Source organism: Microtus pennsylvanicus, chromosome 4 (assembly GCF_037038515.1).
Source record: "Microtus pennsylvanicus isolate mMicPen1 chromosome 4, mMicPen1.hap1, whole genome shotgun sequence".
NCBI lineage: Eukaryota > Metazoa > Chordata > Mammalia > Rodentia > Cricetidae > Microtus > Microtus pennsylvanicus.
Genome location: NC_134582.1, coordinates 48,637,918 through 48,661,922, shown reverse-complemented (window position 1 = coordinate 48,661,922; position 24,005 = coordinate 48,637,918). Strand labels below are relative to the sequence as shown.

Sequence of the window (24,005 nt, the reverse complement as noted above, 5' to 3'; positions counted from 1 at the left end):
ACCTATGATGGTGCTTAATAAGCATTTTTTTCCAGTAAGCACGTTTGTGCCTCCTCCCTGAGCCTAGTTGCATTGCTTTAGGTGAGGAGAAGTCCAGCCGACCAACTGTTAAAAACTCTCTAAAGAGTCCATTCTAGTGGCCAAGAGGAGATGGTGGGAACTGGGTGAGCCAAAACTAAGGAACATGGGAAAGCCTTTGCAAAATCACTACTTAGGAAGTTAATTAAAAATATTTAAATTGGAATATGGTGGCAAATGCATTTAATCCCTGCACTTGGAGGGCAGAGTCAAATGGGTTTCTAAACCCAGGGTCAGGCTGGTGTACGTAGGGTATATCTGTATATTATATGTTTATATAAATATGTTATATTATATATATGTAAATATATTATTTTTAAGGAGTTTATGTGGAGCATTCTGCATGGATGACAGTACTTTCCCCAGAAGCCATGGGTAATTAGATGAAAATCTCACTATCAGGCATGGTATCAGTATCAGTATCTCAGTTTTGTCAGAGAGGCCCCAGAGGTACCCAAAATAACAGAGGCTATAACCATTGCTCTTGCTTGCCCACCATAACTAGACAATGAGACCCCATTGTTGAAGACAACAACACAATTCAGTTGCAGGACATACATAAATCAAGCTAGAACTGATCCGGAAGCTTTCTCCCTCCTGGCCGGCTTTCATCGTGCTGAAAGCTGCTATGCAGGTCATCGGGACTTACTCAGGAGTGGTGTGTGCTCTGCGATCCTGACCTGCCACGCAGCATATGCCACAGGCATAATAATGGAATGACTGCTAACAGGGATAGCCAACTGCTTTCTGACTGATTCTGAGGCCTGCTCCACAAGAGACAACACTTGCCTGATAAGAGGGAGGTTGGGAGAGAAAGGGAGAGAGGGAAGGAGCAGGGGAGGAAAGGACGGAGGGAGACTCCTTCCCAGGAAAAGAGGAAATAAGAACTACAAAGTAGACAAAGGCAGCAAGATGAAAAGGGAGAGAACCCGAGTGTAGCAGTTTGGATGAGAATGGCCACCACAGACACTGTGTTTGGATGCTTGGTCCCCAGCTAGAACTGTTTGGGAAGGATTAGGAGGTGTGGCCTTGTTGGAAGAAGTGTGTCACTGGTGCTATTCCCAGTTCGTTCTCTCTGCTTCCTGCTTATGAATGGGATGCAACCTCTCAGCTACTGCTCCAGTGCCGCGCCTGCCACCGTGCTTTCTGCCACGTTGACTGCCATGAACTCTAATCCTCTGGAATCACGAGCCCCAAATGAAACACTTTCTTTGTGAGCCAAGTTACTTTGGTCATGGTGTTTTGTCATGGCAATAGAAAAGTAACTAAGATACTGGGGCATCCACTGACATGAGGCTGGCATTCTTCAGCAGAGGCCAGATGTCCTGGCTCCAGCTTGGGCTCTGAAAGCTAACTCTGGGTAGGATCAGGCTACCCTATCTGACCTCTGCCCAGCTTCCAGATATCCTGGCTCCATCCTTCCGGATCAGAATGACTTCTGAATGCCATTTCCTGACCTAGTATCGGCTTTCTGCCCTAAGAAAGTAAATATAACTGTTGTTGTTGTTACTCAAGCCCAACAAATTGTTTTAGATGAACAGAGGGAGGGATCAGCAAAAGGGCATGGGGCCATAGCTCACTTCCTCTGGAGTCTTAGCTTGCCGAGAAAAAGAGACTTAGCTGCTAATCTACTTTTAATCCTGGCCTTTTGAGGGATATGGATAGATGTTACAGAATACGGCTGTGGCGGAATTCTTAGTAATAGTAACCAAGAGGAGAAAGGGGAAAGAGACAAGGATGCTGTAAAAACAGAACAAACAAACTTCTGCCTTAGGACACTGTATTCACACAGGAATAATGCACACCTAATAGAAGACACATCCAACACGGTCATACACATCAAAGGTTTAGTACATAGCAGGCGTGTTTTACATAGGTCCGATATATTACTTAACAATGACTTAAAACCACAGTTTCAAAGAACAAATGACCAGAGTAAATGCTTCCCTTCTGAAATAAGAAAAAGTAAAACATACAAGAGAGATTCACTACAGTAGTACAGAGTGTGTGCTTACTAAGTCAGAGAGAAAAGGTGAAGAGAAAAGAAGGGAGGTAGGGAAGGAGAGAGATGAACAAGGAATTGCAAATGAACGAATGACAGAGAATAACGAAATCCCAGTGGCACGGTGACTGTGCTCCTTCCCCAAGGTCCTTCTCACTCTGCAGCCTGTGGGGGAGCCTGTCACTCTTCTGTTTTCAAGACTGTGAGCAGCAATGAGTTGCAAAGCTGACTGAATGCTTTCTAAGGGGCTTGGGATCTGAATATCATGGAAGATTACTGTTCTAATATTGGATCTATCACAAGCACGCCTTGTACGTGCTGACAAAGCAGCCTCTACCCAGGACTGTGAGGCCAGCTAGGGAAATGCAGTCTTTATTAAAGATAAAGATTGCATCATTCTAAAAGGTTGATCTATAAGGAGACTGCCCCAGAACTAAAGAAAAGAAAACAGGCTGGGCAGTGGTGGCGCACGCCTTTAATCCCAGCACTCTGGGAGGCAGATGCAGGTGGATCTCTGTGAGTTCAAGGCCAGCCTGTCTACAAAGAGAGTTCCAGGACAGGTTCCAAAGCTACAGAGAAACCCTGTCTTGAAAAATCAAAAAGAAGCAAGCAAGAAAGAACCAAGAACTGTAGGGGAGACATCACAGCTCTGGAGAATACTGCACTCCTCAAAGCCACCACAGTCCAGCTGAGTGAAGGGGCCATTATTTACTAAGAAATGATGGAGTGGAGGATGACCTAAGGCATCTTTGCGGGTCACACATCTCTGACTTCTGGGACTTCTCCATGATGTAAGTGGTGCAGGCTCTATAGGGAAAGTGAGCTCGTGAAAGCTACTCATTGTGTGCTGCTGCTGATGCTCCTTGTGCATAATCAGAGACAGGAAAATGACTCCAAAAGTCCCTTAGCAGAGAACAGAGCTGACCTTTCAGGAACCCATCCATGTAGTGTACTAAGATGAGGTTTTCCCAGTGGGAACGCTGTTGGGAAAACGGATACCAAGGACAATGACAGAGCTTTGTACGTACGCAATCTCTGAATTCTGAGGCTCTGAGCTCTCTAAAGTTATAAACCTCTTCCCGGGGCCACAGCGCAGTGCACCAATGTAAGGAATACAGTACATTAAACAAAAACATCACCCCCTTTACTTCCCCACTTCCTTTGAGTTAGTCCATTGTATTGTGCCTTTAAAAACCACATGGGATTCTCAGCATGCTGCTGAGGGTTGCAGACCACGCACAGTCTGTGACTTCACAATGCTGTGACAGCAAGGGCACATCAATGAGGGGCAGGTTCCAGTGCCTGGATTTTGCTGACATAGTAATGCATCCTTTGGATCAGACACTACCCACTGAAGCCCCCAGGTTAAAAGTACTACTCAGTTACCAAAGCGAGAAGATCCGCGACCTTGCTGTCAAGGGGAAGAACTAGTATAGGGCACATAACTGCACACACACTGACCTTTTCACTGGTGAAGGTGCGATAATTTTAGTTGTTCCTTCATTCTCCCCATTTTCCAGGCTTGCGATTACCCGATTTATGTTGTTTGATCCTAGTAACGAAACAAAAGCAAAGATGGGAGACAGAAGTAGAGCATGAGGAGGGAAACACACAGACACAGGAGAATGATTTGTAAGTGCAATTTTAAGGGGGCCGGGGCAATGGCTCTGTCAGTAGAACTGGTACCATGCAAGCATGGAGACCAGGGTTGGGTTCCCAGAACCCATGCCAAAAAGCCAAGCATAATGGCGGGTACTTGTGATCCCAACACTGGGGAGGTAGAGACTGACAGGTCCTGTCCTGGAGGCTCAGCAGACACCCAGTCTCAACTAGGTCTAGCCCCAAGTCCCCGTGAGAGACTATGTCCCCCAAAACAGGTGCACCGCTCTCAAGGAACAACACTCAAGGTTGTCCTCCAGCCTCCACAAACACGCCCACACTCTCACACAAAATTCAGTAAGTAAAATATAATTTGGGGTAATTTGTGACACATTTTATTGATAGATTATGACTCCAAATAAATGATCAGCCACTCAATAAGCCTGAAATATACTCGCTGACACATCAAACCCTCAGCACAGTACTGCCCCAGGGGTCTAAGCTTTGACTTTTGAAAAATAGTAGTGAGTCCCCATACAATGGATCTAAAAATAAAAATAAAAACTCAGACTCTGAAAATAAGATTCTAGGATACTTGTTACCATCTTGGAATATGAACCCTTATCAGTTCTTAAGAACAAAGCAGTGAAGTTTTCCAACATGTCCTAACTGCTCCCATCTGAAATCTCATGAACTCTCCAAGACTGAAACCCGTGAGAACATCCCAACTCAAAATGCAAATCGCAAAAAGAATAATATACATATATACATGTGATATGTACATTCTCATTCTCTCTCTCTCTCTCTCTCTCTCTCTCTCTCTCTCACACACACACACACACACACACACACACACACACAGACTCCCAAATGCACCTTTTACAAAACATGCCTCAAAACCTACAGCTGAATGTTTAAGTTTATTCCACCGCAGAGTTGCACACAGGCACGGCGGGCCAGCAGAGGGCGCCCACAGCAGACACTTCTCAGGGTTCCCTGGTGAGGAATCTGGGTCCTGATCTCAGGACAGAGACCAGCAGACGGGAATGACATCAGTGACTCCAGTGGTGACTCTTCTCACTCAGAGGAGGCTGTCTGGACGGGAGGGGCAACCAGCCAACGCGTGCAGCAGGCAGAAGTATCTTCTGCAGGGCTGTTTCTAGAGGGTATCTCCTCCACAGGCAGAGACCCACATCCACTCACTGCATGCTAAGTATTGGAGTCACGGGGATCACTGGGAGACTAGCGAACACCAATATTTACTGAGGGCTCACTGTGTGTCAGGCACTGTTCTATGTGGTCTGTATGTATTTACTCGTGTGATCCCCAAAATACTCTTGTGAAGTAGACACTGACATCACTTCATTGTAAAGATGCAAATACAAGTCTTTGGGGCTGGAGAGAGGGCTCAGTGGTGAAGTACACTCACTGCTCTTGCAGGACTTAGGTTTGGTTCCCAGCACCCCACATAGTGGCTCACTGACCATCTCTAACTCCAGTTCCAGGGGACCTAACACCCTCTTATGACCTCCATGGGCACATGGAACACATATATACAGGCAGGCAAAATACTTGCACATGTAAAATAAATGTCTAACAAAACAGTCTTTCACCCTCTAGCTCCCCAGTAAACCAGCTTTGAGATGTATCAGCTCAGTCACAAAGATTTAATTTGCCCCCACAAAGCACCCCTGTTTTCTCTCTGCATCTAAATGCTGCTACCTACAAACAGTGTGAGTCCATCGAAATTAAAGGTCAACTGGGGGAGAGGGAAGAGGTCTACCTGGTTATTAAATCTGAGGCGAAATGATTAGAAGGAACTAGATGAAAAAGATTAAGTAAATTGACTTTCCCCCAAACAACAGGCTATCAGACGAAGAAAAGATTTGGTGAGCCTGAGAGATGAGAACTGGAGCAAGCCTGGGCTAAGCTGGGAACACAGCTTTGTTCAGCAGACTCAGCTGGTCCTACTGGCAATAGGTGCTTGGTACGTGACCCTCTCCTTCAGTTCAGAAGGAGCAGCTGCCAGAAGCGGGGACAGACAGTTCTTTAGTCATCTTGATGATAAGCACACATGCATTTTAAATGACAAAAACACATTTATTTTACTACTAAAGAACTGTACACAATTCATAACTTTGACATAGGAAGTCCTTCTGTATATGTGTTGCTTTTATTAGTTAATAAATAAAGAAGCTGTTTTGGTCAGTGGCTTAGCAGAATAGAGCTGGAAGTGGGAGAGGGGAGCGGGATGGACTAAACTGAATCCTGGGAGAAAGAAGGCAGAGTCAGTGAGAAGCCATGTAGCCCTGCTGGAGACAGACGCCAAAGACAGAACTTTACCCGGTAAGCCACAGCCACATGGTGATACACAGATTAATGGAGATGGGTTAGTTTAGAATATAAGAGCCAGAAATACACTTGAGCTATTGGCCAAACAGTATTGCAAATAATACAGTTTCTGTGTGATCATTTCGGGGCTGAGTAGCCGGGAATGAACAAGCAGGCTCCTACAACATAACTTGACACTGTCATGTTACTCAAACAGCCCCACTACTATTCACTTACAGCTGGACTAGGTGAGCACATGACATTAAAATGAAAAAACAAAAGTCACGCTTGGCAATTGAGAAAAACTTATAGGGAAAGTAAAAGGAAAGAGTGGATCTGAGTAAAGGATATTTTTCCATATTAATAATTTCTTTTAAATACCTTCAAATATCAATTTATAAACTTAAATATATTTATCTTATATTCTATGTCTGACTATTTTGCCTGAATCCATACATGTGCACTGTGTACATGACTACTGCCTGCAGAAGCAGAAAGAGGGAATCATATCCCCTGAACTTGGAGTTCTGGATAATTGTGAGTTACCGCATGAGTGCTCAAAACTAACCTTGTGTCCTCTGCAGAGCTCTTTAATTGCTGAGACATCTCTCTGGCACACACGCGCGCACACACACACACGCACGCGCACACACACACACACACACACACACACACACAAATTTATAAATCTTTATGTTCGGTTTTATTTTTCTTAATCATATTTTATCTTTTCCCTAAACTTTAATTTAAAACAAACAAACAAAAACAACTACATCTAATACTTAAGACAAAAAGTCAGGAAACATTATGGCCATACCCAAAACAAGAAATCTGAGAGCTTTAGTAAATCAGCTATCCCAACACAATTTATCAGAAGAAACATTGTATTCAGGAAGAGAACCTAGCTTGTGTTGGAACAGTTTCCATTTTCTTTCCATACTGGCAGTACATACCCAGCTTGCCTTAGCTGCACCAGCTTTTCACTACGTATCATGGATAAAATAGATAATGATAATAATAAAATATCAAAGGAGAATAAACCAGTAAAAGATGCCTTTTCTACTTGCACAGATTACGGTCAAACACACAAATGCTCAAGAAGAAAATTCTCTTCTATCACCAAGAAGATATTCATTTGCCAGAACACAGACTTACTAAACTATAAAACAAAAGCAAGTTTTCAAACACGTGCTCTGGAAACTAGAAATGTTCCTGCATCTGATGGCCAATTACTTAAAGTTCAAATTCCTGACGTCAGCTCATCCAGACAAAGGGGTCCCTACCGTTCTGAAGAGTTTCTGGCTTCAGAGTCCCAAGACAGCAATGTAAGTGAATACACCTCCTCCCTGTAGACACACAGACTTCCCAGCATCGATTTGCTACATACATGTCAACTGCAAGATCAAACGAGGCCTCTACTAACACGCTAGAGGGGAGATTAAAAGGACGGGAGCGCGCGGAAAGCTACGGGAAGCTACGTCAATGCACAAAGGAATCTTCCGCAGTTCATCTGCTTGCAGTTTCCTGTCCCTAGCACAGCGCTGCCCAACACTCCCATCTTCACCGGTACAATCAACTTGGAGATGTGAGGTAGATCGGCCCAAAGGTACCTCTCTCCCAGTCCTTCACCACAGCTACAGATGCACACATACTGGGAGACAGGCAGCCAGAGACATCCTTCTTCTCTACAGCTCAGAATGCCCGGTTCATAAACAAAAGAGACAGTAGGGAGCCTCGCTGACTCGGGAGGCTTGAAAGTTTGACTATCTGAAGAAGGGGAAGCACACCACCATTGGAGAGCCTGCTAGCAAGGGTGGAGCATCCTTCCCTCAACCTTCGGGGGGCCAATGACAGCCCTCATCTCTGAATGGCTGGATGGAATCAGGAAGTATCTCAAGTTCCCGGATACCAATTATTCTTTCCCATGGTTTGAGGACAGATTGTGCCAGAGGAAGAAAGAGCTGAGTTTCTCAAGGCACTGGCTATTCCCCCAAAGCCCAAGGGGACCCTACACCTTGGAGGAACAGAGAGCAAGCCTTCCCTGGCCACCGGCTCTCAAACCCACAACTAATGTTCTCCTGGTCTAGGGTGGAGGGGTCATTGCCCCTGCTTCAGTGAAGGATACTTGGCCACTCACTGATTTATAGTACACAACGCACATATATGAGGATTACTTTTAAAAATTATCCTATGTATGACTATTTGGCCTGCATGAATATACATATACCACATGTGTTCAGTGCCCACATAGGCCAAAAGATGGTGTCAGAGACCCTGTAAGTAGAGTTAGAGACAATTGTGAGCTTGCCATGTGGGAGCTGGGAATTGAACCCAGGTCTTGAGGAAGAGCAGCCAGTGTTACTAACCACTGAGTCATCTCTCCAGCCCCAAGGGTTACTTTTAAAAGGCTTAGTTGAAAAGAAGTTGGAAATTGTCTTTTACAATATATATTTCCATGTCTGAGCTCCTTTTTGTGAGGTTGTAACCCAGCAGTATTTAATTTTTTCACACAAAGAATTTTTAGGCCGGGTGGTGGTGGCGCACGCCTTTAATCCCAGCACTCGGGAGGCAGAGGCAGGCGGATCTCTGTGAGTTCGAGGATAGCCTGGTCTACAAGAACTAGTTCCAGGACAGGCTCCAAAGCCACAGAGAAAGACTGTCTCTGGGAGAAAAAAAGAATTAAAAGCTATGCATCTCAGTGCGTGCATACAAGATGGAAAGTTGCACTTTTTCCTGGAAAGTTTTCTGGTTTGGTTATTAGGACAGTGCTAGCCTCCTCTGTGTTTGGATGAGTTCCTTCATCTCCTATTACTGAACACCAAAGAGAACTGATGTTTGATGTTTTGTAGTACAGGGCAACGAAGCCAGCTGGTATTGGGCTGTTCTTTGACGACAGACTTTTTGTTACTGATTCATCTTTTATCAGTCTATCATTTTTATCTGTGACAAAATACAGACATGAATTAAAATTCCCTAGATGATAAAATTACCTTCTGGGGCTGGGGAGAACAGGGGCTCTGCAAACACGAGCACCTGAGTCTGACGCCCAGCACCCATGTAAAAAGCGAGTGTGTCTGCAACTTACATGACCTGTGACCCTAGTGTGGGAGCGGGTGGGGTGGATGCAGAAACTGGATCTCTGGGGCTGCCTGGCTGCCAGTATCCTATCCTGAAATGGTGAGCTCTAGGTTCAGAAAGAGTCCATCTTTTAGAGAAATACGGTAGAGAGGAACAAGCAGGAGACCTGACACCCTCCTCTGGCCTTCACACCCTTATGCACAGACACACACACCACATGCACATATGTACACCACATGTATATCACACACAGAGGCACACAAAAATAACTTCTGAATCTGTATTACATTTAGTAGTAATATTAACATGCTAGAGTAATGCCAATGATGACAAAATATTAAATACAGAAAGTAAATTGTACTAGAAAGTAGCTTTTTAAATGTTTATTAATTATTTGTGTATGTGTGCGCCTGCACGAGTTTATGTGCGCTACCTGTATGCAGGTATCCAGAAGGCACTGGATCCCCTGAAACAGTAGTTAAAGAAGTTTGGAATCACCGGATATGGGTTCTGGGAACTGAACCTGTGTCCTCTGCAAGAGCAGTAAGCACTCTCTTAACAGCCAGTTATCTCTCTAGTTCCTAAAGTCCTGCCAGTGAGATAAACGGGTCTAGTTTCCCCAATGGCTACATGGATAGAACCAACTGGGAACTTTACTTTTGAGCCAGTGGTGGCACATCCTCCTTTAACCCCAGCATCCAAGCAGCAGGGGCAGGTAGCTCTCTTTTAGTGTGAGGATAGCCTGATCTACACAGCAAGCTCAGGCTAGCCAAGGCTCCATTGTGAGACCATCAAAACAGAACAAACAAATGGAGTAAATTGTACTTTGGGGAAACTGGACAGGTTGATCACCAGTTGGGAGCACTCGTTTCTTTTTAGGGGACTAGAGTTTGGTTCTCACCACACATGGGTGGCTCACAATTGCCTGTAACTTCAGCTCCAGGGTATCTGATGCCTTTGTCTGGTTTCTACAGTCACCTTCATATGCACATCTGTGCACGTGCACACATAAACCAGTGCAAAATGTCTATTTCTTTTAAATTTTACTGTTGGCTCCATGTGGTACCTTTAATCCCGGTACACAGGTACACAGGAGAGAAACGTCAGCAGGCAGACTTCTGTGAGTGTTTAGGGACAGCCCTGCTCAACAAAGCATTCCTGGACAATGAAGGCTACACAGTGTGACCTTCTCTTTAAAAAAAGGAAAAAAAAAATACAAGGCTACACAAGAAAATCTTGTCTTAAATAACAAAGCCAAACAAAAGAAAGAATTACCTATTGCTAGACTGGAACAGTTTAACAGAAGAGACTCATTACCATTTTAATTCTTTTTTTTTTTTTGTGCTGAGACATTTTAGGCACAAAAACAAGTAGAAAGAAAAAGTACGGCTAAGGGGTCACATGACACCCCAAGCTCCTCCAGGAATTCCGCACCTCCTCCGGACAGAGCGTCAGCAATGATCCTGAATATCTGTCAGGTCACAGGTTCTTCCGTTTTGTAGTGCGTGAAAATGAGAAAACAGCTCAGAAAAGCAGATGTTACTTGACAATTAGAATCATTTACTTCCCAGCACCAGCCAAGGAGGTTTAAAGACACAGATACAATAGATTTCAGCTGGAGGAGAGCTCTATTTGTCTCTGTAAAATGAGGGAAGGTTCACTGCAAAAGGCACAGTGGAGAAAAAGCCAGCATGCCTACTACAGACAGATTTTTCAGTAAAAAAGAAAAACAACAACAACAACTAGTAATCAATCCAAACCACTGAACTATTTGTGTCCTAGAAAGCCACCATGATGTCCCACTCTTAGGAATTGGGTCACATGACCCCAAGCAGCGCTCTTTGGAGTTGGAGAAAATAACAGAAGTAAGATATCAACACGCTAATAGAGAGGGACTATGGGGGGGGGGGGGGCAAAGGGAGGGAAGAGAAGGAGATAGAGACAAAGACAGACAGAGAGTGGGGGGTAGTAAAAAGTCTTTTAAAAAAAGGCCACATGCTTTGCCTTCCAAACTGCATTTTATTATATATTCCTCAGCTACAAACATAGGGATGGATGAAAAATGCCAGCTAGACATGTCCTTCAAAAATGGCTCCCTTCACAGTATCGCCATAGGCTACCTCTAGCCACAATCAAATTACCCTCCTCACTTTCCCCAACGGTTTTCCTTGGAGGTGTTTATTGCTTGTTGAGGTGTAGCCATAGTTGGCCTTGAACTCAAGGAGATCCACCAGCCTCTGCTGGAATCAAAGGTGTGACCATCATGCCTGGCTTTTGCCATTGTTGATAAAGACCATTTTATTTATTTTATCCTAATTTTAGTGTGTCTGAGTAGGTATAGCCACTGAGGCCAGAGGCAGCTTCAGATCCCTTGTGAGCTACCTCACGCGGGTGCTAGGATCCCAGTTCCTGCCCTCTGATAGAGCAAGGGCTCTTAGCCACTGAGGCATCTCTCCAGCCGTCTCCAGTCTTTCCTGCGGTGCCCCACAGACACACAGCAACCCCCCCCCCCCGCCAGAACCACATCTTTCGTATCTCTAGGTTGTATGGATTCAAACTTAACAGATCTGTTCCTCATCTTTGCCAGTTTACTCACTACCAGCTGATCTGGTGACACTGGGTCTCCGTTCTCTCATCTGCGAAATGGGGTACCACCAACCATTTACACAGCGAATGAGAGGATTAAATTCGACAATTTATACAGAGTCCTTGGCATAGCACTGACAAGCGTTAACTAGCTGCCTTGTGCTTGTACGTCTGAACCTGTACACACACATTAGTGACCATGCTTATTTATTTATTTTCCTTCATGAAAGAGGGTCTCATGCCACAGAGGTGATTAATAAATTCTTGCTAACTAAGAAGGAGAAGCAAAACCTTTATGGTAATTTCACCAAAGTTAAGGTTTCAATGTGAACATATATATAGTAAGTTTTTAGCTTTCCTTGCTTTTCCAATTTGGGTAGCTATGCTTGGAATGCCAAGTACTCACAGAAAGGGGCACACACTAGTTTCTTAGAATATATTCAATCAGACTGGCCATACATTAATACACCTTTTACACAGTGCAAACAAGCATCAGCTTCAAGGTGGGACAGAAAGGGAAACAGCGTTGAACAAACCCTTGCCTCTACCCAGTGCTCACCCCCAGAACTGAGATCATTTCTTTTAGAGATGGGTCAGCAGTCCAAGCACAGCTCTGTAAGCCTGGCACTCTAGAATCCAGTTCAGGACCAGCCTGGACTTATGGACTTCCAGCCGACTGACTTGCTGTTCCCTCACAAAGCAACAGCGTATCTGCTACGAGCTGGCAAGATGGCTCAGCGGGTACAAAAGCCTGCTGCCAAGTCTCCTAACCCAAGTTCAGTCCCTGGAATCCACATGGTGGAGGAAGGGGCCTGATTCCCACATTTTGTCTTCTGACCTCCACATACACACATACTACGTGCATGTGCACACACACACACACACACACACACACACACACACACGAGCGCACGCGCACACACACGCACACCCATACACACAAATCTCTTGAAATCTTTGAAGCAAGTTCTATCTGCTGAAGTAAGAAATCACACGACAGGAGGAAAAGCATTTGTGCATTTTCAGACAATTCTAGACAGTTTACTTTTTAAAGTTTATACTGACTTTTTTTCAGTTATGTTCCCTGGAATTCTAAAGACCTGGATTCAAATCCTCGTCTGCTGCTGGTGTTTGCTCAACCTTGAATGACTGCCTTGTGCTGCTTAACAATTGTTTTGGTTTCCTCACTAATTAAAAAGAAAAAGAAAAAAATCCTAAAAACCTATTTCCCTTGGCGTCACTAAAACTGTCCAGTGATGAAGCGGCTCTGATTAAAGAGGCCGAAGGTGACGACCTGAAAGGTCTCACAGGCTGGAATCCATTGATACAGAGTCTCCCTTACCCTCTGTGCTCAAAGCAGCGTGGTTCCTCAGTGTTTCTCACAGTCAGCTCCACTTCTGCTTCTCCGCAAACCAGTTGCCCACAGCAGTACAAGGGACAGCAATGCAGCCCCAAATGTTTGGCTGCGCCGAGCCTAGCAACCCATCTGCTGCATTCTGGGTGACCTTCTTTAGGGGAGCTTGATTTGAGAGGTCCTCAGATGCCCCATCCTTACCACAGATTAGCCCACACTTGCAGAGGGCAAACTCATCTGCCCTATCTGCCCTCTAGAGGAACAGGGAATCACATAACTTAATTAAGGGAGCCATCTTAGGGTTGGCAAGAGACTTGAACCTAGAGGGGCTCCAGGTGCCCAGGGCGATGTCCCCAGTTAGCTCCTTGGGCAGCTGAGGATAGGGAACCTGAAATGACCCTATCCTATAGCCATACTGATGAATATCTTGCATATCACCATAGAACCTTCATCTGGTGATGGATGGAGATATAGACAGAAACCCACACTGGAGCACTGGACTGAGCTCCCAAGGTCCCAATGAAGAGCAGAAGGAGGGAGAACATGAGCAAGGAAGTCAGGACCGTGAGGGGTGCACCCACCCGCTGAGACAGTGGGGCTGATCTATTGGGAGCTCACCAAGGCCAGCTGGACTGTGACTGAAAAAGCAAGGGATAAAACCGGACTCTCTGAACATGGCGGACAATGAGGGCTGATGAGAAGCCAAGGACAAGGGCACGGGGTTTTGATACTACTTCATGTTCTGGCTTTGTGGGAGCCTAGCCAGTATGGATGTTCACCTTCCTAAACCTGGATGGAGGGGGGAGGACCTTGGACTTTCCACAGGGCAAGGAACCCTGACTGCTCTTTGGACTGGAGAGGGAGGGGGAGAGGAGTGGGGGGGGAGAGGAGAAGAGTGGGAGGAGGGGGAGGGAAATGGGAGGCTGGGAGGAGGCCGGAATTTTTTATTTTTCTTTTAATTAAAAAAAAAGAAACCCCACAGAGCAAAGAACTCCATATGTTAAGCAGGGCACTTCAGGCAGCAGTGAATGGAGCTCTTTCCTCTCCAGCCTCCCTCCAGGGCATATCTGCCTCTCACCCTCCCTGGTCTCCCACCCACCTGCCAGGGGACCTGCCAGGGACACACCACCATGAATCTTTCACCCTCCCCACACCGACTATAGCTACCCTAAACTCAGAGAATCCCAACATTTTCCATATTGAAATCAATATCTAAGGCAAACAGAGCCATGCAAATCCATCCACTCCAGACTTCAGAGTCCAAAGAAAATATGAGCCGTCTTAAATCTTAGCTGTGTAAATCTTAGGTACCGTCTGCTCCAGAATACCTATGCCCCCAACAGAATTTCAAACAGTTCAAAAATATCCTTTAACTGCTGCTTGGGGAAGAAAAATGGGGCACGCAGGGTATGTATTTAACTAACACAGCATTTTCCCAACTTTGGAATCAAGGCACCGTATTATGAACTTTGATAACAAGCAAGGGCCCGAGCAGAGTCAATCCCACCCACCACTGGCTTCCACAAGCAGGTTCACATTAGCCCACAGCTGTGTGAACACAGCTGTCAAAGTCAAATACAAACTATACAAGCCTCCCAGAAGAGATGGTCATCTCTCCCTGGTTCTCACCAGGTGAACAGTACTCATTTTTAACTAGGAGCTAACCAAAAGAGGTGAAAATGTCAGCCATCTGGTCAATTTTAACTACAAGAATAGTTTAAAAGTGGCATCAGAGCAAAGGTTGTTACAATTGATAATATTCAACTTGGCAATAAGGATTTCATTTAACCTTTGCTAAAATGTTTTTTGAAATATAAAATGTGATGTATTTCCAATAACAAAAATATATTTAAAGTATTTGAAATTATTTTATGCACATGAATGTTTTGCCTGCACGAATGTGCACCACACATGTGCCCGATGAGGACAGAAGAAGGTCATCTGGTCCCTTAGACTGGAGTTACTCAGGGTTGTGAACAGAACCTGGCTCCTCTGCAAGAGTAGCCAGTGCTCTTAACCACTGAGCCACCTCTCCAGTCCCACAAAGACACCATTTACAATTTGGGATGACAGTCTTCACAGATCCATGAGGCTTCTGAAGCAGCAACGATCGAGCACGCAGTGGTGTTTTCCCCTGAAGTCTTTTCTATCTTTTCTGTGTTTGATCCTTCCGACTCTGAGCCAGGCAAGCCAGAGAACATAAGGGAACACTAGCACTTCAGGGAGAAGAAGGGTTCTAAACGTTTACACATCCCACCCCTCTGTTCTATAGCGAATGGGACCACAGCGGATGCTGTGAGGTCTTCTGCAGTCAGCGGGGATTATTTACAACCTTCGCCTCTCTCCCTGCTCCTTTTCCTTTACTTCGCTGGCCGCTGTGGGCTTTCCCAATGGAAGAGCTTGCATAACCAGGCGAGAGCAACCTAGATTCTCCTCAAGCATTCTTACAGTCCACCCGAAGACAATGCCGAGACCCAGATCTGGACATTGTCTCAGTAGATTATCTAATTCTAATCTGTGGCACTGAAAAAGAAAAGCCAAATCACATTGTGTCCAAAACAAAGTTAGAATTGTGTTAATTTTTCTAGAAACTGTCTCTACAGCCACCACGCAGCAGATTGTATTCAGAATGCTTTGTTCTAATGCCCTGGGAAACGAGCTAACACTAATTTCTTCCTTTTCCTGTCCTTGGCTGACCGGAGAAAATAGACACGAACGAGCATGCAATGCCCGACAGGTGTGAAGGCTATCATGTCCGCATCTCTTTCCAGTCTCCGTCCTCTCACTTTTTCCAGTCCCTTGCCCCACGTGATCTCGATCCAGAGAGCCTCCAAGCTAAAGAAAGAACCAGTTACTCTTAGTGACCAGCTAATCACTTCACCTCCCCTGGTCTTGGTTCCTTACCTGCCATGCAAGGCACCTGCGCCACTTTCGCTCCTGCAAGGACTGTGCATGCTCAAGACCCTTCCTTCTCCGGTGTCAAGCCCGTGCTCCGTGAGGCACCATCTGGGCAAACACCCTAACGTCTCTAACGCGGCTACCGTGCACAGCACCAGAGCGCCTCACTCCAGCCTCTGAACACTCAGTTCTGCTAGTGTTGTAGAGGAACATTGTTAAGGTTGTAACCTGAGGGGACTTGTGGATCCCTGAATCCAGAGTCCTGAGTCCTCCTTGCTCAACGACTGCCTCTCCTTTCTGAGCCCAAAGGGCTTTGTTCTTCTTTGTCCTCTCTCTTTCCATTGGTGTCTTGACACTGGGGACATTCCTGACACTTGAGTTTTCTAAGCTTGGTCTGGCATGTCTTGTCACTTGCTCTACGAATCACACTGTATACTTTCTAGAATACTAACATCAGGGTCCAGCTCAGAGCCATTCGAGACTATCTCTATTGGGGAAAAAAATGAATGTATCTTTGAAACCATTTTCCCATCATAACGCATTCCTGACAATTATCTACTAGGCTTTTTAAAATTACAACATGGGGGGGGGAATCAAATAAAATAGATCTTCCCCCATTCTTGATTTGCTTAGAAACACTTCCCCTTTAAAGGTCGCTACCATTACTAGCGTGTAATACACCCTGCCTGCACGTGTATCTGCACACATATACCCCACCCAGGATTTTTCTATGTCTTTTTATACAATGGGAGCATGAGTCACTACCAGGGCCCCGGCTGCTTTCTTCCCTTCCCGTTTCTCACTTACGCTGTAGTCTAGAGATCATTCTACACTTATTACAGCCATGTTTGCTCTGTGGCTCGCAGACAAGTCCCGGCTCCCACTTTCTAACCTAAACACTCATGGTCACCGCATCTTCTAAAAGAACTGAGTGGGACACCATCTGGAGAGCCCAAGAGCGGAACCAAGCACACAGAACGCCTAATAAACGTTACTTATTAACATTCTCTTCCCTTGATGGACCCTTGTGAGTCTGGCCTTCATGGCAAGTATCCCAGGGCTGTGGAATCGCACAGATTTCTCTTGACAGATACATGGTACTGGACACAGTGTCCATTCCCAGGGCACTTCCCAACTACCGGACAGATAGGTAGTTACGGTGTACCTACAACACAGCCTGCTCATATTAGACAGGTGAAGTTGGTGAGCTTACTAAGAATTCCTGATCCAGAACCCCGGTATCCCTATGTTGTTTGTTTGTCCAACAATATCGGGGCCCCTCTCCACAGCCTCTGTCTTCTCTTTGTTCTCTTTCTACTGTCTACTTGATGTGGCATGCACCCAGTAGGCCTGGCAACTCACTTTCCAGTTCAGTCACAGGAAATCCCGAGGGGAAGAGAACAATGCACACTTAAAGGGGGGGGGGGGGGGTAAAAGAGAAAGCAGAAAGGCAGTTGGCAGTAGGGAGTGTTTAATGAGAGCAAAGTTTCAGTGCTACAAGAGAAAACCGTTCTAGAGAACTTCTCCAACACGGTGAGTGCTTGGTATTGCTGAACTTAGGAAGGTTATAAATATGTTAAACTTAATAGTATGTGTTTTCTTACCATGATTCAAAGAAATCAGCTTGGACAAAAGGCTACTCTAGAAGGCAGGAAGCCAATAAGGAGGCTGAGGCCTAACCATGTTCAAGGTAGCACTCGGGAGGCCGAGGCAGAAGATCGTGAGGAAATGGCCACCCTGGAACCCTCTCACAAAACAAAGGGGAAAAGCTGAACGGAGCGTCCAGAATGGCTGTCTTCCTTCATATTCTGTTAACACTGAATTTTGTTTTGTTTGGTGACATGAAAGTGCCCCATTTCTTTCTCCATCCCCATCCATCGTACTTCAGTGGCCTCTCCTCACCCCCTCTCCACTGCCCACCATCCCATAACAGCCTTATTATCCTTTGTATGACAGCATCATATGCAAAATTCATACACTGATGGGTGGATTTCAGAAAAAAACTAAAGTGTACCAAGCCCCCACTAAAGCACAGTAAGATGTTCAACTTGTTTGAAACACCATCTCCAGGGCAGTAATCCAGGAGGCAGAGTTAATATCCGCCCCTGCCAGATGAAGAAACTGAGGCTCAAGGTGGTTCTGTGCTTTTAAAACACTACACATTTAATAATATGGACTTCTAAAGCCAAACTCAGATTTCCTGGGTCTGGCTTCCTATATTTCACTAGATCCACAATGCGTTGGGCTGATGATACACCTTGGATTGATGAATACCCTACTCACAGCTTCCTTATTTCTCCACCTCACCATAAAAGACCTGATGAACGTTCGCTATGCTGGTCTTCTGCTGACTCACATCGAACACTCTGCGCAGTTAGAGCAAGTGTCCCTATAAATGCCTCTTTCCTGACAGGCCTCTTCAGTAGCCCAGAGCAACACTGCAGTAGGTGAAACTGTTCCTCACTCCATCAATGCTTTCTGCATATCTACTGCTTTGACTGGGCCTACCTCATGTCCAGACATGCCAATCAGCTACCCGCAGGGAAATCATTTGCCGTGGTCCAGAGCTGTGGCAACATCTCTCCTTATAGTGGGTTGACCAACCTACTAATAACAAAGTGTTCATGCCAAGAGTGATGGATGAGTGTTGGGAGGAAACGTGATTCTCCCAGGGGTCACTAAAGGAGGCCACTGGGAACCCCAAGACAGACAGGTGAAGGCATCTCGTGACCATGTAGTAAGTCAACCATCTGCCCTAACTCTTCTAACCAGGGATCCTAAGGAGGCAGTCTACAGACCAAATCTGTCGCTCAGATTTAGCACATACTTTTTCTAAATGAAATCAATTACTAATATCTTGAATTCTGAATGGCACACATAAATACCCAGGTTTTGTGCTTGCTACAACACTAGAAGAATCAGGACTAAATCATGAGTCTATTCTGCAGCCATGGCCGAGGTCTGCCCGCACACTCAGCCCAGCGATCCTCCCTCAAAAGTCTTTCTCTCATCCTTCTGGTCATGGTGTCCACGGCCCCTCCCACAGAGCCTGAAGACTAATGACATTGTCTTGCTTTAATGAATATTTGCCTACACGTATGTGTGTGTACCATGAGCATGCAGGTGGCCGCAGAGACCGGAAGAGAGCATTGGGTCCCCTGCAAGTGGAATTACAGGTAGGTTATAAATTTCAGAGCGGGCACAGGAAACCAAAGCCCACTCCCTGCAAGAGCAGCACTTACTCCTAACCGCCGCCTTGCTTTTCTGTGATCCAGATGATACTGCACCTCCTGTGTCTCTCAGTGGCATGTTCCTAAGGAATCAAATGCCCCCCTGGGGAATCACAGCACTGCTGGCGGTGTTACTATTTCCTTTACAGCTAATTCTGGGCTGTACTTAAATATTCTGTCTTTACTGCCTACATACAGCAGATGCTTCTCACAAGAACCCACCTTCCCGAGTTGCCAAGACCTTATCAGAGAAAGGGCTGTACAAATACGCATGTTTCCTGCCCGCCACCTCCCTTCCTCTTCACACACTGGGGCTCTAGCCGCAGAGGCAGCTCTGGTTTTTGGAATGCGCTGGCCGCCTGCCCTGGCACTGGGCTCACCTGGGTGGGGCAGCCGGCTGCGGGGTGTAGAATCTTGACTCTGGAATGCACTTCCTCACAGAGGTGCCAAGGCCTTTGCTTGGCAGATTCAAAACACAATGACCTTTAAGCTACCAGACGTTTGTTATTCCTGACTGAGAGGTGAGTCCAAGGCGCTTTAAATTCGTGAGAGCTGGGGTGCAGGTTAAACGGAGCAAGTCATCTACTGAGATCAGACTGTTTTCTCTTCCAACGGAATAAAGGAGTGTCTTGTGAAGTAAAAAGTGCTGCATGTAAGCTAGAGACACAAACCAGCAACAACCAACTCCAGCCAATTACAAAAACATAGAAAATGAGAGGTGAGAATATAGAGTTCCAAAAACTGTAGTGCTAACACTTTATTTGGTGATCTTATTAAAAGGATTCAGTCTATAAAAATAATAGTTGGCCTTATTAGAATAATAAAATAACCTACTTCTTCTTTAAACTATAACTCCACTTCTGCCAAATACAGGGCAAATACTAAGAACAAAAAACAAACAACAACAACAAAAAAATCCCATAGTCTCTATCTTAAAAATTTATCAAGCTTGTACTCAAGGTTACCACTGACAATTTATCAAGACCCTGACCCAAAACAAAAACACAATTTTATTTTTATTGTTCTGTGTTTTAATTATATGTAGATATTTGCATGTGGCCCTGGAGCTGGAGTTACAAGTGATCATGAGACCTGACACGGGTGCTGGAAACCACACTCGGGTCCTCTGGAAGAGCAGCAAGTTACTCTTACCTGCTAAGCCATCTCTCCAGTCTCCCAAAATAAAAACTGAAAACAAACAAACCTGGAGATATAGTTCAGTGGTAATGCATGTGGTGCTAGCTTCAATACTGCAAAAATAATCAGCCTCTGCCATTTTTATGATCAAAATTTTCAAATACTTTAAATAACTATAGCAAGGTTATTCATTAAGATAATAATTTGTTTCTTTTAGCCAGTAAAATTTGGGCTTTTTTCCCCCTTCTTCCAGCTCTAGGGATAAAATCCAGGGCCTGCTATACTTTGAACTGCACTCCATCCCCAGCCTGGTTTAAAAAGCAAGCCTTAACGAATGGGAGCTGCTGCTTCTTCCCTGGGCAGTTAGCGATGACTGTGTCCTAGCAACAGAGACTTGAGTGAAGGGCCCTGCTGGAGAAACCAGCATGGGAGGAGAGCACGGGCTGGGAGGTGGACTCTCTGGGCAGCCGGGACCTAGGAGCCCTTATTGTAGACCCCATGGTCTTGGTCTCTCTCAGTGCAGCTTTGCAGGGATGCCCTTCCTCCACAGGGCAGGAGGTGTGGAGAGGAAAGTTCACAGTGATCAAGGAGGGAGGACTAGAGGGCTCTCTTCACTTCAACTTAGGACCCCACCACCACCACTCCCCTTTCACAGGAGTGCGGCCACTGGAAAGCTACCCCTGCTGGGGGTGGGGGTGAACCCACATCTCCTTGCGTACGAGCAGCATTAGACTCTGTGAGTTAAAAAAAAAAAAAACACGAAAGGAGGACATGATGCTGTGTGATATTTTGATTGTATTCTGACAAAGCTCGCTTGGGAGTCAGAGGGCGGAGCTAGCCACTAGTTGACCACAGAGGTTTGGAGGACTGTAAGCAGAGAGGAGACAGGAAGTGGTAAGGTGGGGTAGAGAGAGGATCTCTCAGCCCTTGTGGGCTGAGGAATGGGTGAGGTCGGAGGCTACTGATGGCTGCTCCCTGTTCTCTGATCTTTCAGGTTCTTACCCCAATATTAGACTCCTGATATTTTTGTTGATAAAATTAATTAGTTTAACGCTTCAACATGATGATGGGAAGGAGGTAGTGTTTATGATTTTTCAGAAGTACAATAGAGTGGGAAGTTTGCTTATTAATCTTTAGCATGGGATGGTAGCCCAATGGGATTTCATATTGCTCACATAAAAAGATAGTACAGTATGCTGAAGTAAAACCTAAGACCAGCCGTTAGAAGACTAGAAGCGTATGCCTAAGACTCTGACTTAACTGAGTTACTATGTGATTGCAGAAGCACTCGGGGTGACCTTAGACTGACCTAAGTTTCCCTGGCTGCACTTTTTCAAACTAATTGTGAAGTGTGTGGGAAATGTCATGTACTAAGTTAGGAAGTGTCCGACACACCCAGCCCTTATTCTTGTGCCTCCCAAGGAAGGTGACATCCTGAGTTAGAAAGGTCCTTCTCAGGACACCCTGGGCCTTCCTCCTCTTCCTTGCATGCTGGATGCTTGTCAAAGCTTTAGCCCAGCGCCTCATATGACCATCTGAGTACAGAATACAGAGCTGGATTGCCTTTGCAGTCCCTCAGGTATGGCAGAAATAAGACAAACTCAGCTAAGATTCTACCTGCCTTACGAAGCATTGCTAAGCCCCAAGAGACCAGCTCACAGGGGATTCTAGGCTTCTGATTGTTTGAAACTTTCCAGAGTCAAACTAAAAATTTTAGTATTAAAAACAAAGAGCTAGGGGGATGCCCAGAACACCAAAGCATCTATGTACAAGTATGAGGATCTGCGTTCAAAACCCCTGGTCCCAAGTAAACACAGCTGGGTGTGAGCATGTACCTGCAATCACAGTGTTCTTACAGTAACATGGGAGGCAGAGTCAGGATGGTCCCCATAAGTTCACAGGTCTGCTCTCCTGGTATACACAGCCATGAAAAACCAAAAAGAGACCCTGTCTCAAACAAGATAGAAAGTGACACCCAACACCCAAGGTTAACCCAACCTCCACGTGTGCAGCGGCCTGTGTGCAAGCATGTTCACATACACAAATGTTAGCATGTACACACACACATCTTCACACACACAGATGTTAGCATGTACACACACATGTTCACATACACACATGTTAGCATGTACACACATGTTCACATACACACATGTTAGCATGTACACACATGTTCACATACACACATGTTAGCATGTACACACATGTTCACATACACAGATGTTAGCATGTACACACACATGTTCACATACACAGATGTTAGCATGTACACACACATCTTCACATACACAGATGTTAGCATGTACACACACATGTTCACATACACAAATGTTAGCGTGTACACACATGTTCACATAAACAGATGTTAGCATGTACACACATGTTTACATACACAAATGTTAGCATGTACACACACATGTTCACATACACAGATGTTAGCATGTACACACACATGTTCACATACACACATGTTAGCATGTACACACATGTTCACATACACACATGTTAGCATGTACACACACATCTTCACATACACAGATGTTAGCATGTACACACACATCTTCACATACACAGATGTTAGCATGTACACACACATCTTCACATACACAGATGTTAGCATATACACACACACGTTCACTTGCACATCATGCACTCAAGATAAAATAAAAAGTTTACATTACTGTAGTCACCACCTCGCATGTCTTATACCAGCCTAAAAGAAACTGCTAGATCATTTGAACGCACTGGGGTTGACTACTTACCAGCTGGCTGTGTTTGCGCTACCCTCTTGGGGTAAGTCTTGCTTCGACTTCTCGCCACAGTCTGATTGGGCCGGGGAAGTTGGATAGAAAGATCTCGGCTCATTTGCAGAGCTGTCCTGCCACTGGAAAACGTGACACTTGGATTAGCAGGAGTAAAACCATACGGCCAGGGTTAAATGACAATCCGATCAGAGTACCTTGCAAACAAGACAGGGAAGAAAAGCACGGACACAGTGGAACATAGGTGTGCCGAGGTTCTTAACTGATGCCCGTGATCCTGCTGACCAAGAAGGGAGCACTAACCTCAGGGAGGGGCTCATGTCAGATAAAAAGAAGAGCTTGCTGAGGGACCAGCAGGAAGGGAAGATTTATCAAAGGTTAGGTTTATGTTCAAGGCAGGACAGGCTAGAAATCAAGGTTGCTGGTGGCCTTGAGGCCCACGGCTAAACACTGGAAAAGTCATGGTGGGTGAGCTATGCAAGGGTAGTAATTCTGCTAGCCTGTCCCGGGCTGTGCTCACTCAGCAAGCCGTAAGACACCCCTGTAACAGAGCAGTGTGATTTTGTTTCTGAGCCCTGGCACAATCAGTCATTTATTATATCCCCTCACTTAACAAACCATGTGTCTGGAAAGAGAGAAAACAGACCTAGAAGCCTACACACGGGGCTTCCTTCCCTAGAGATCATGGGAGGAGGATGTGGAGTCTCAGCTTCCTTCCCTAGTCTGGTATACTGGTTTAAATCTCTCTCTCTCTCTCTCTCTCTCTCTCTCTCTCTCTCTCTCTCTCTCTCTCTCTCTCACACACACACACACACACACACACACACACACTTTATATATTGAAGGTTTGGCTCCTGTCAGTAGCCAAAATGAGAGGTGACTAGGTTGTGAAGTTAATAATTTCAGCAATGGGTTAATCCATTGGTCAGTTTATAGCCCAAAAGACTGCT

General features: G+C 45.4%; 1 protein-coding gene across 3 annotated transcripts in view; it reads right to left on the bottom strand.

The window, feature by feature from the left end:
- Window positions 1-24,005, bottom strand: part of Epb41l4a (erythrocyte membrane protein band 4.1 like 4A) — a 196,642-nt gene that overhangs the window by 33,559 nt on the left and 139,078 nt on the right. For all 3 annotated transcript variants that reach the window (XM_075969030.1, XM_075969031.1, XM_075969032.1), the window contains 2 exons: window positions 23,056-23,177; window positions 3,542-3,632 (listed from right to left, as the gene is read on the bottom strand). In XM_075969030.1, the coding sequence (XP_075825145.1) occupies window positions 3,542-3,632; window positions 23,056-23,177 (213 nt within the window). The remainder of the gene's footprint in view (window positions 1-3,541; window positions 3,633-23,055; window positions 23,178-24,005) is intronic.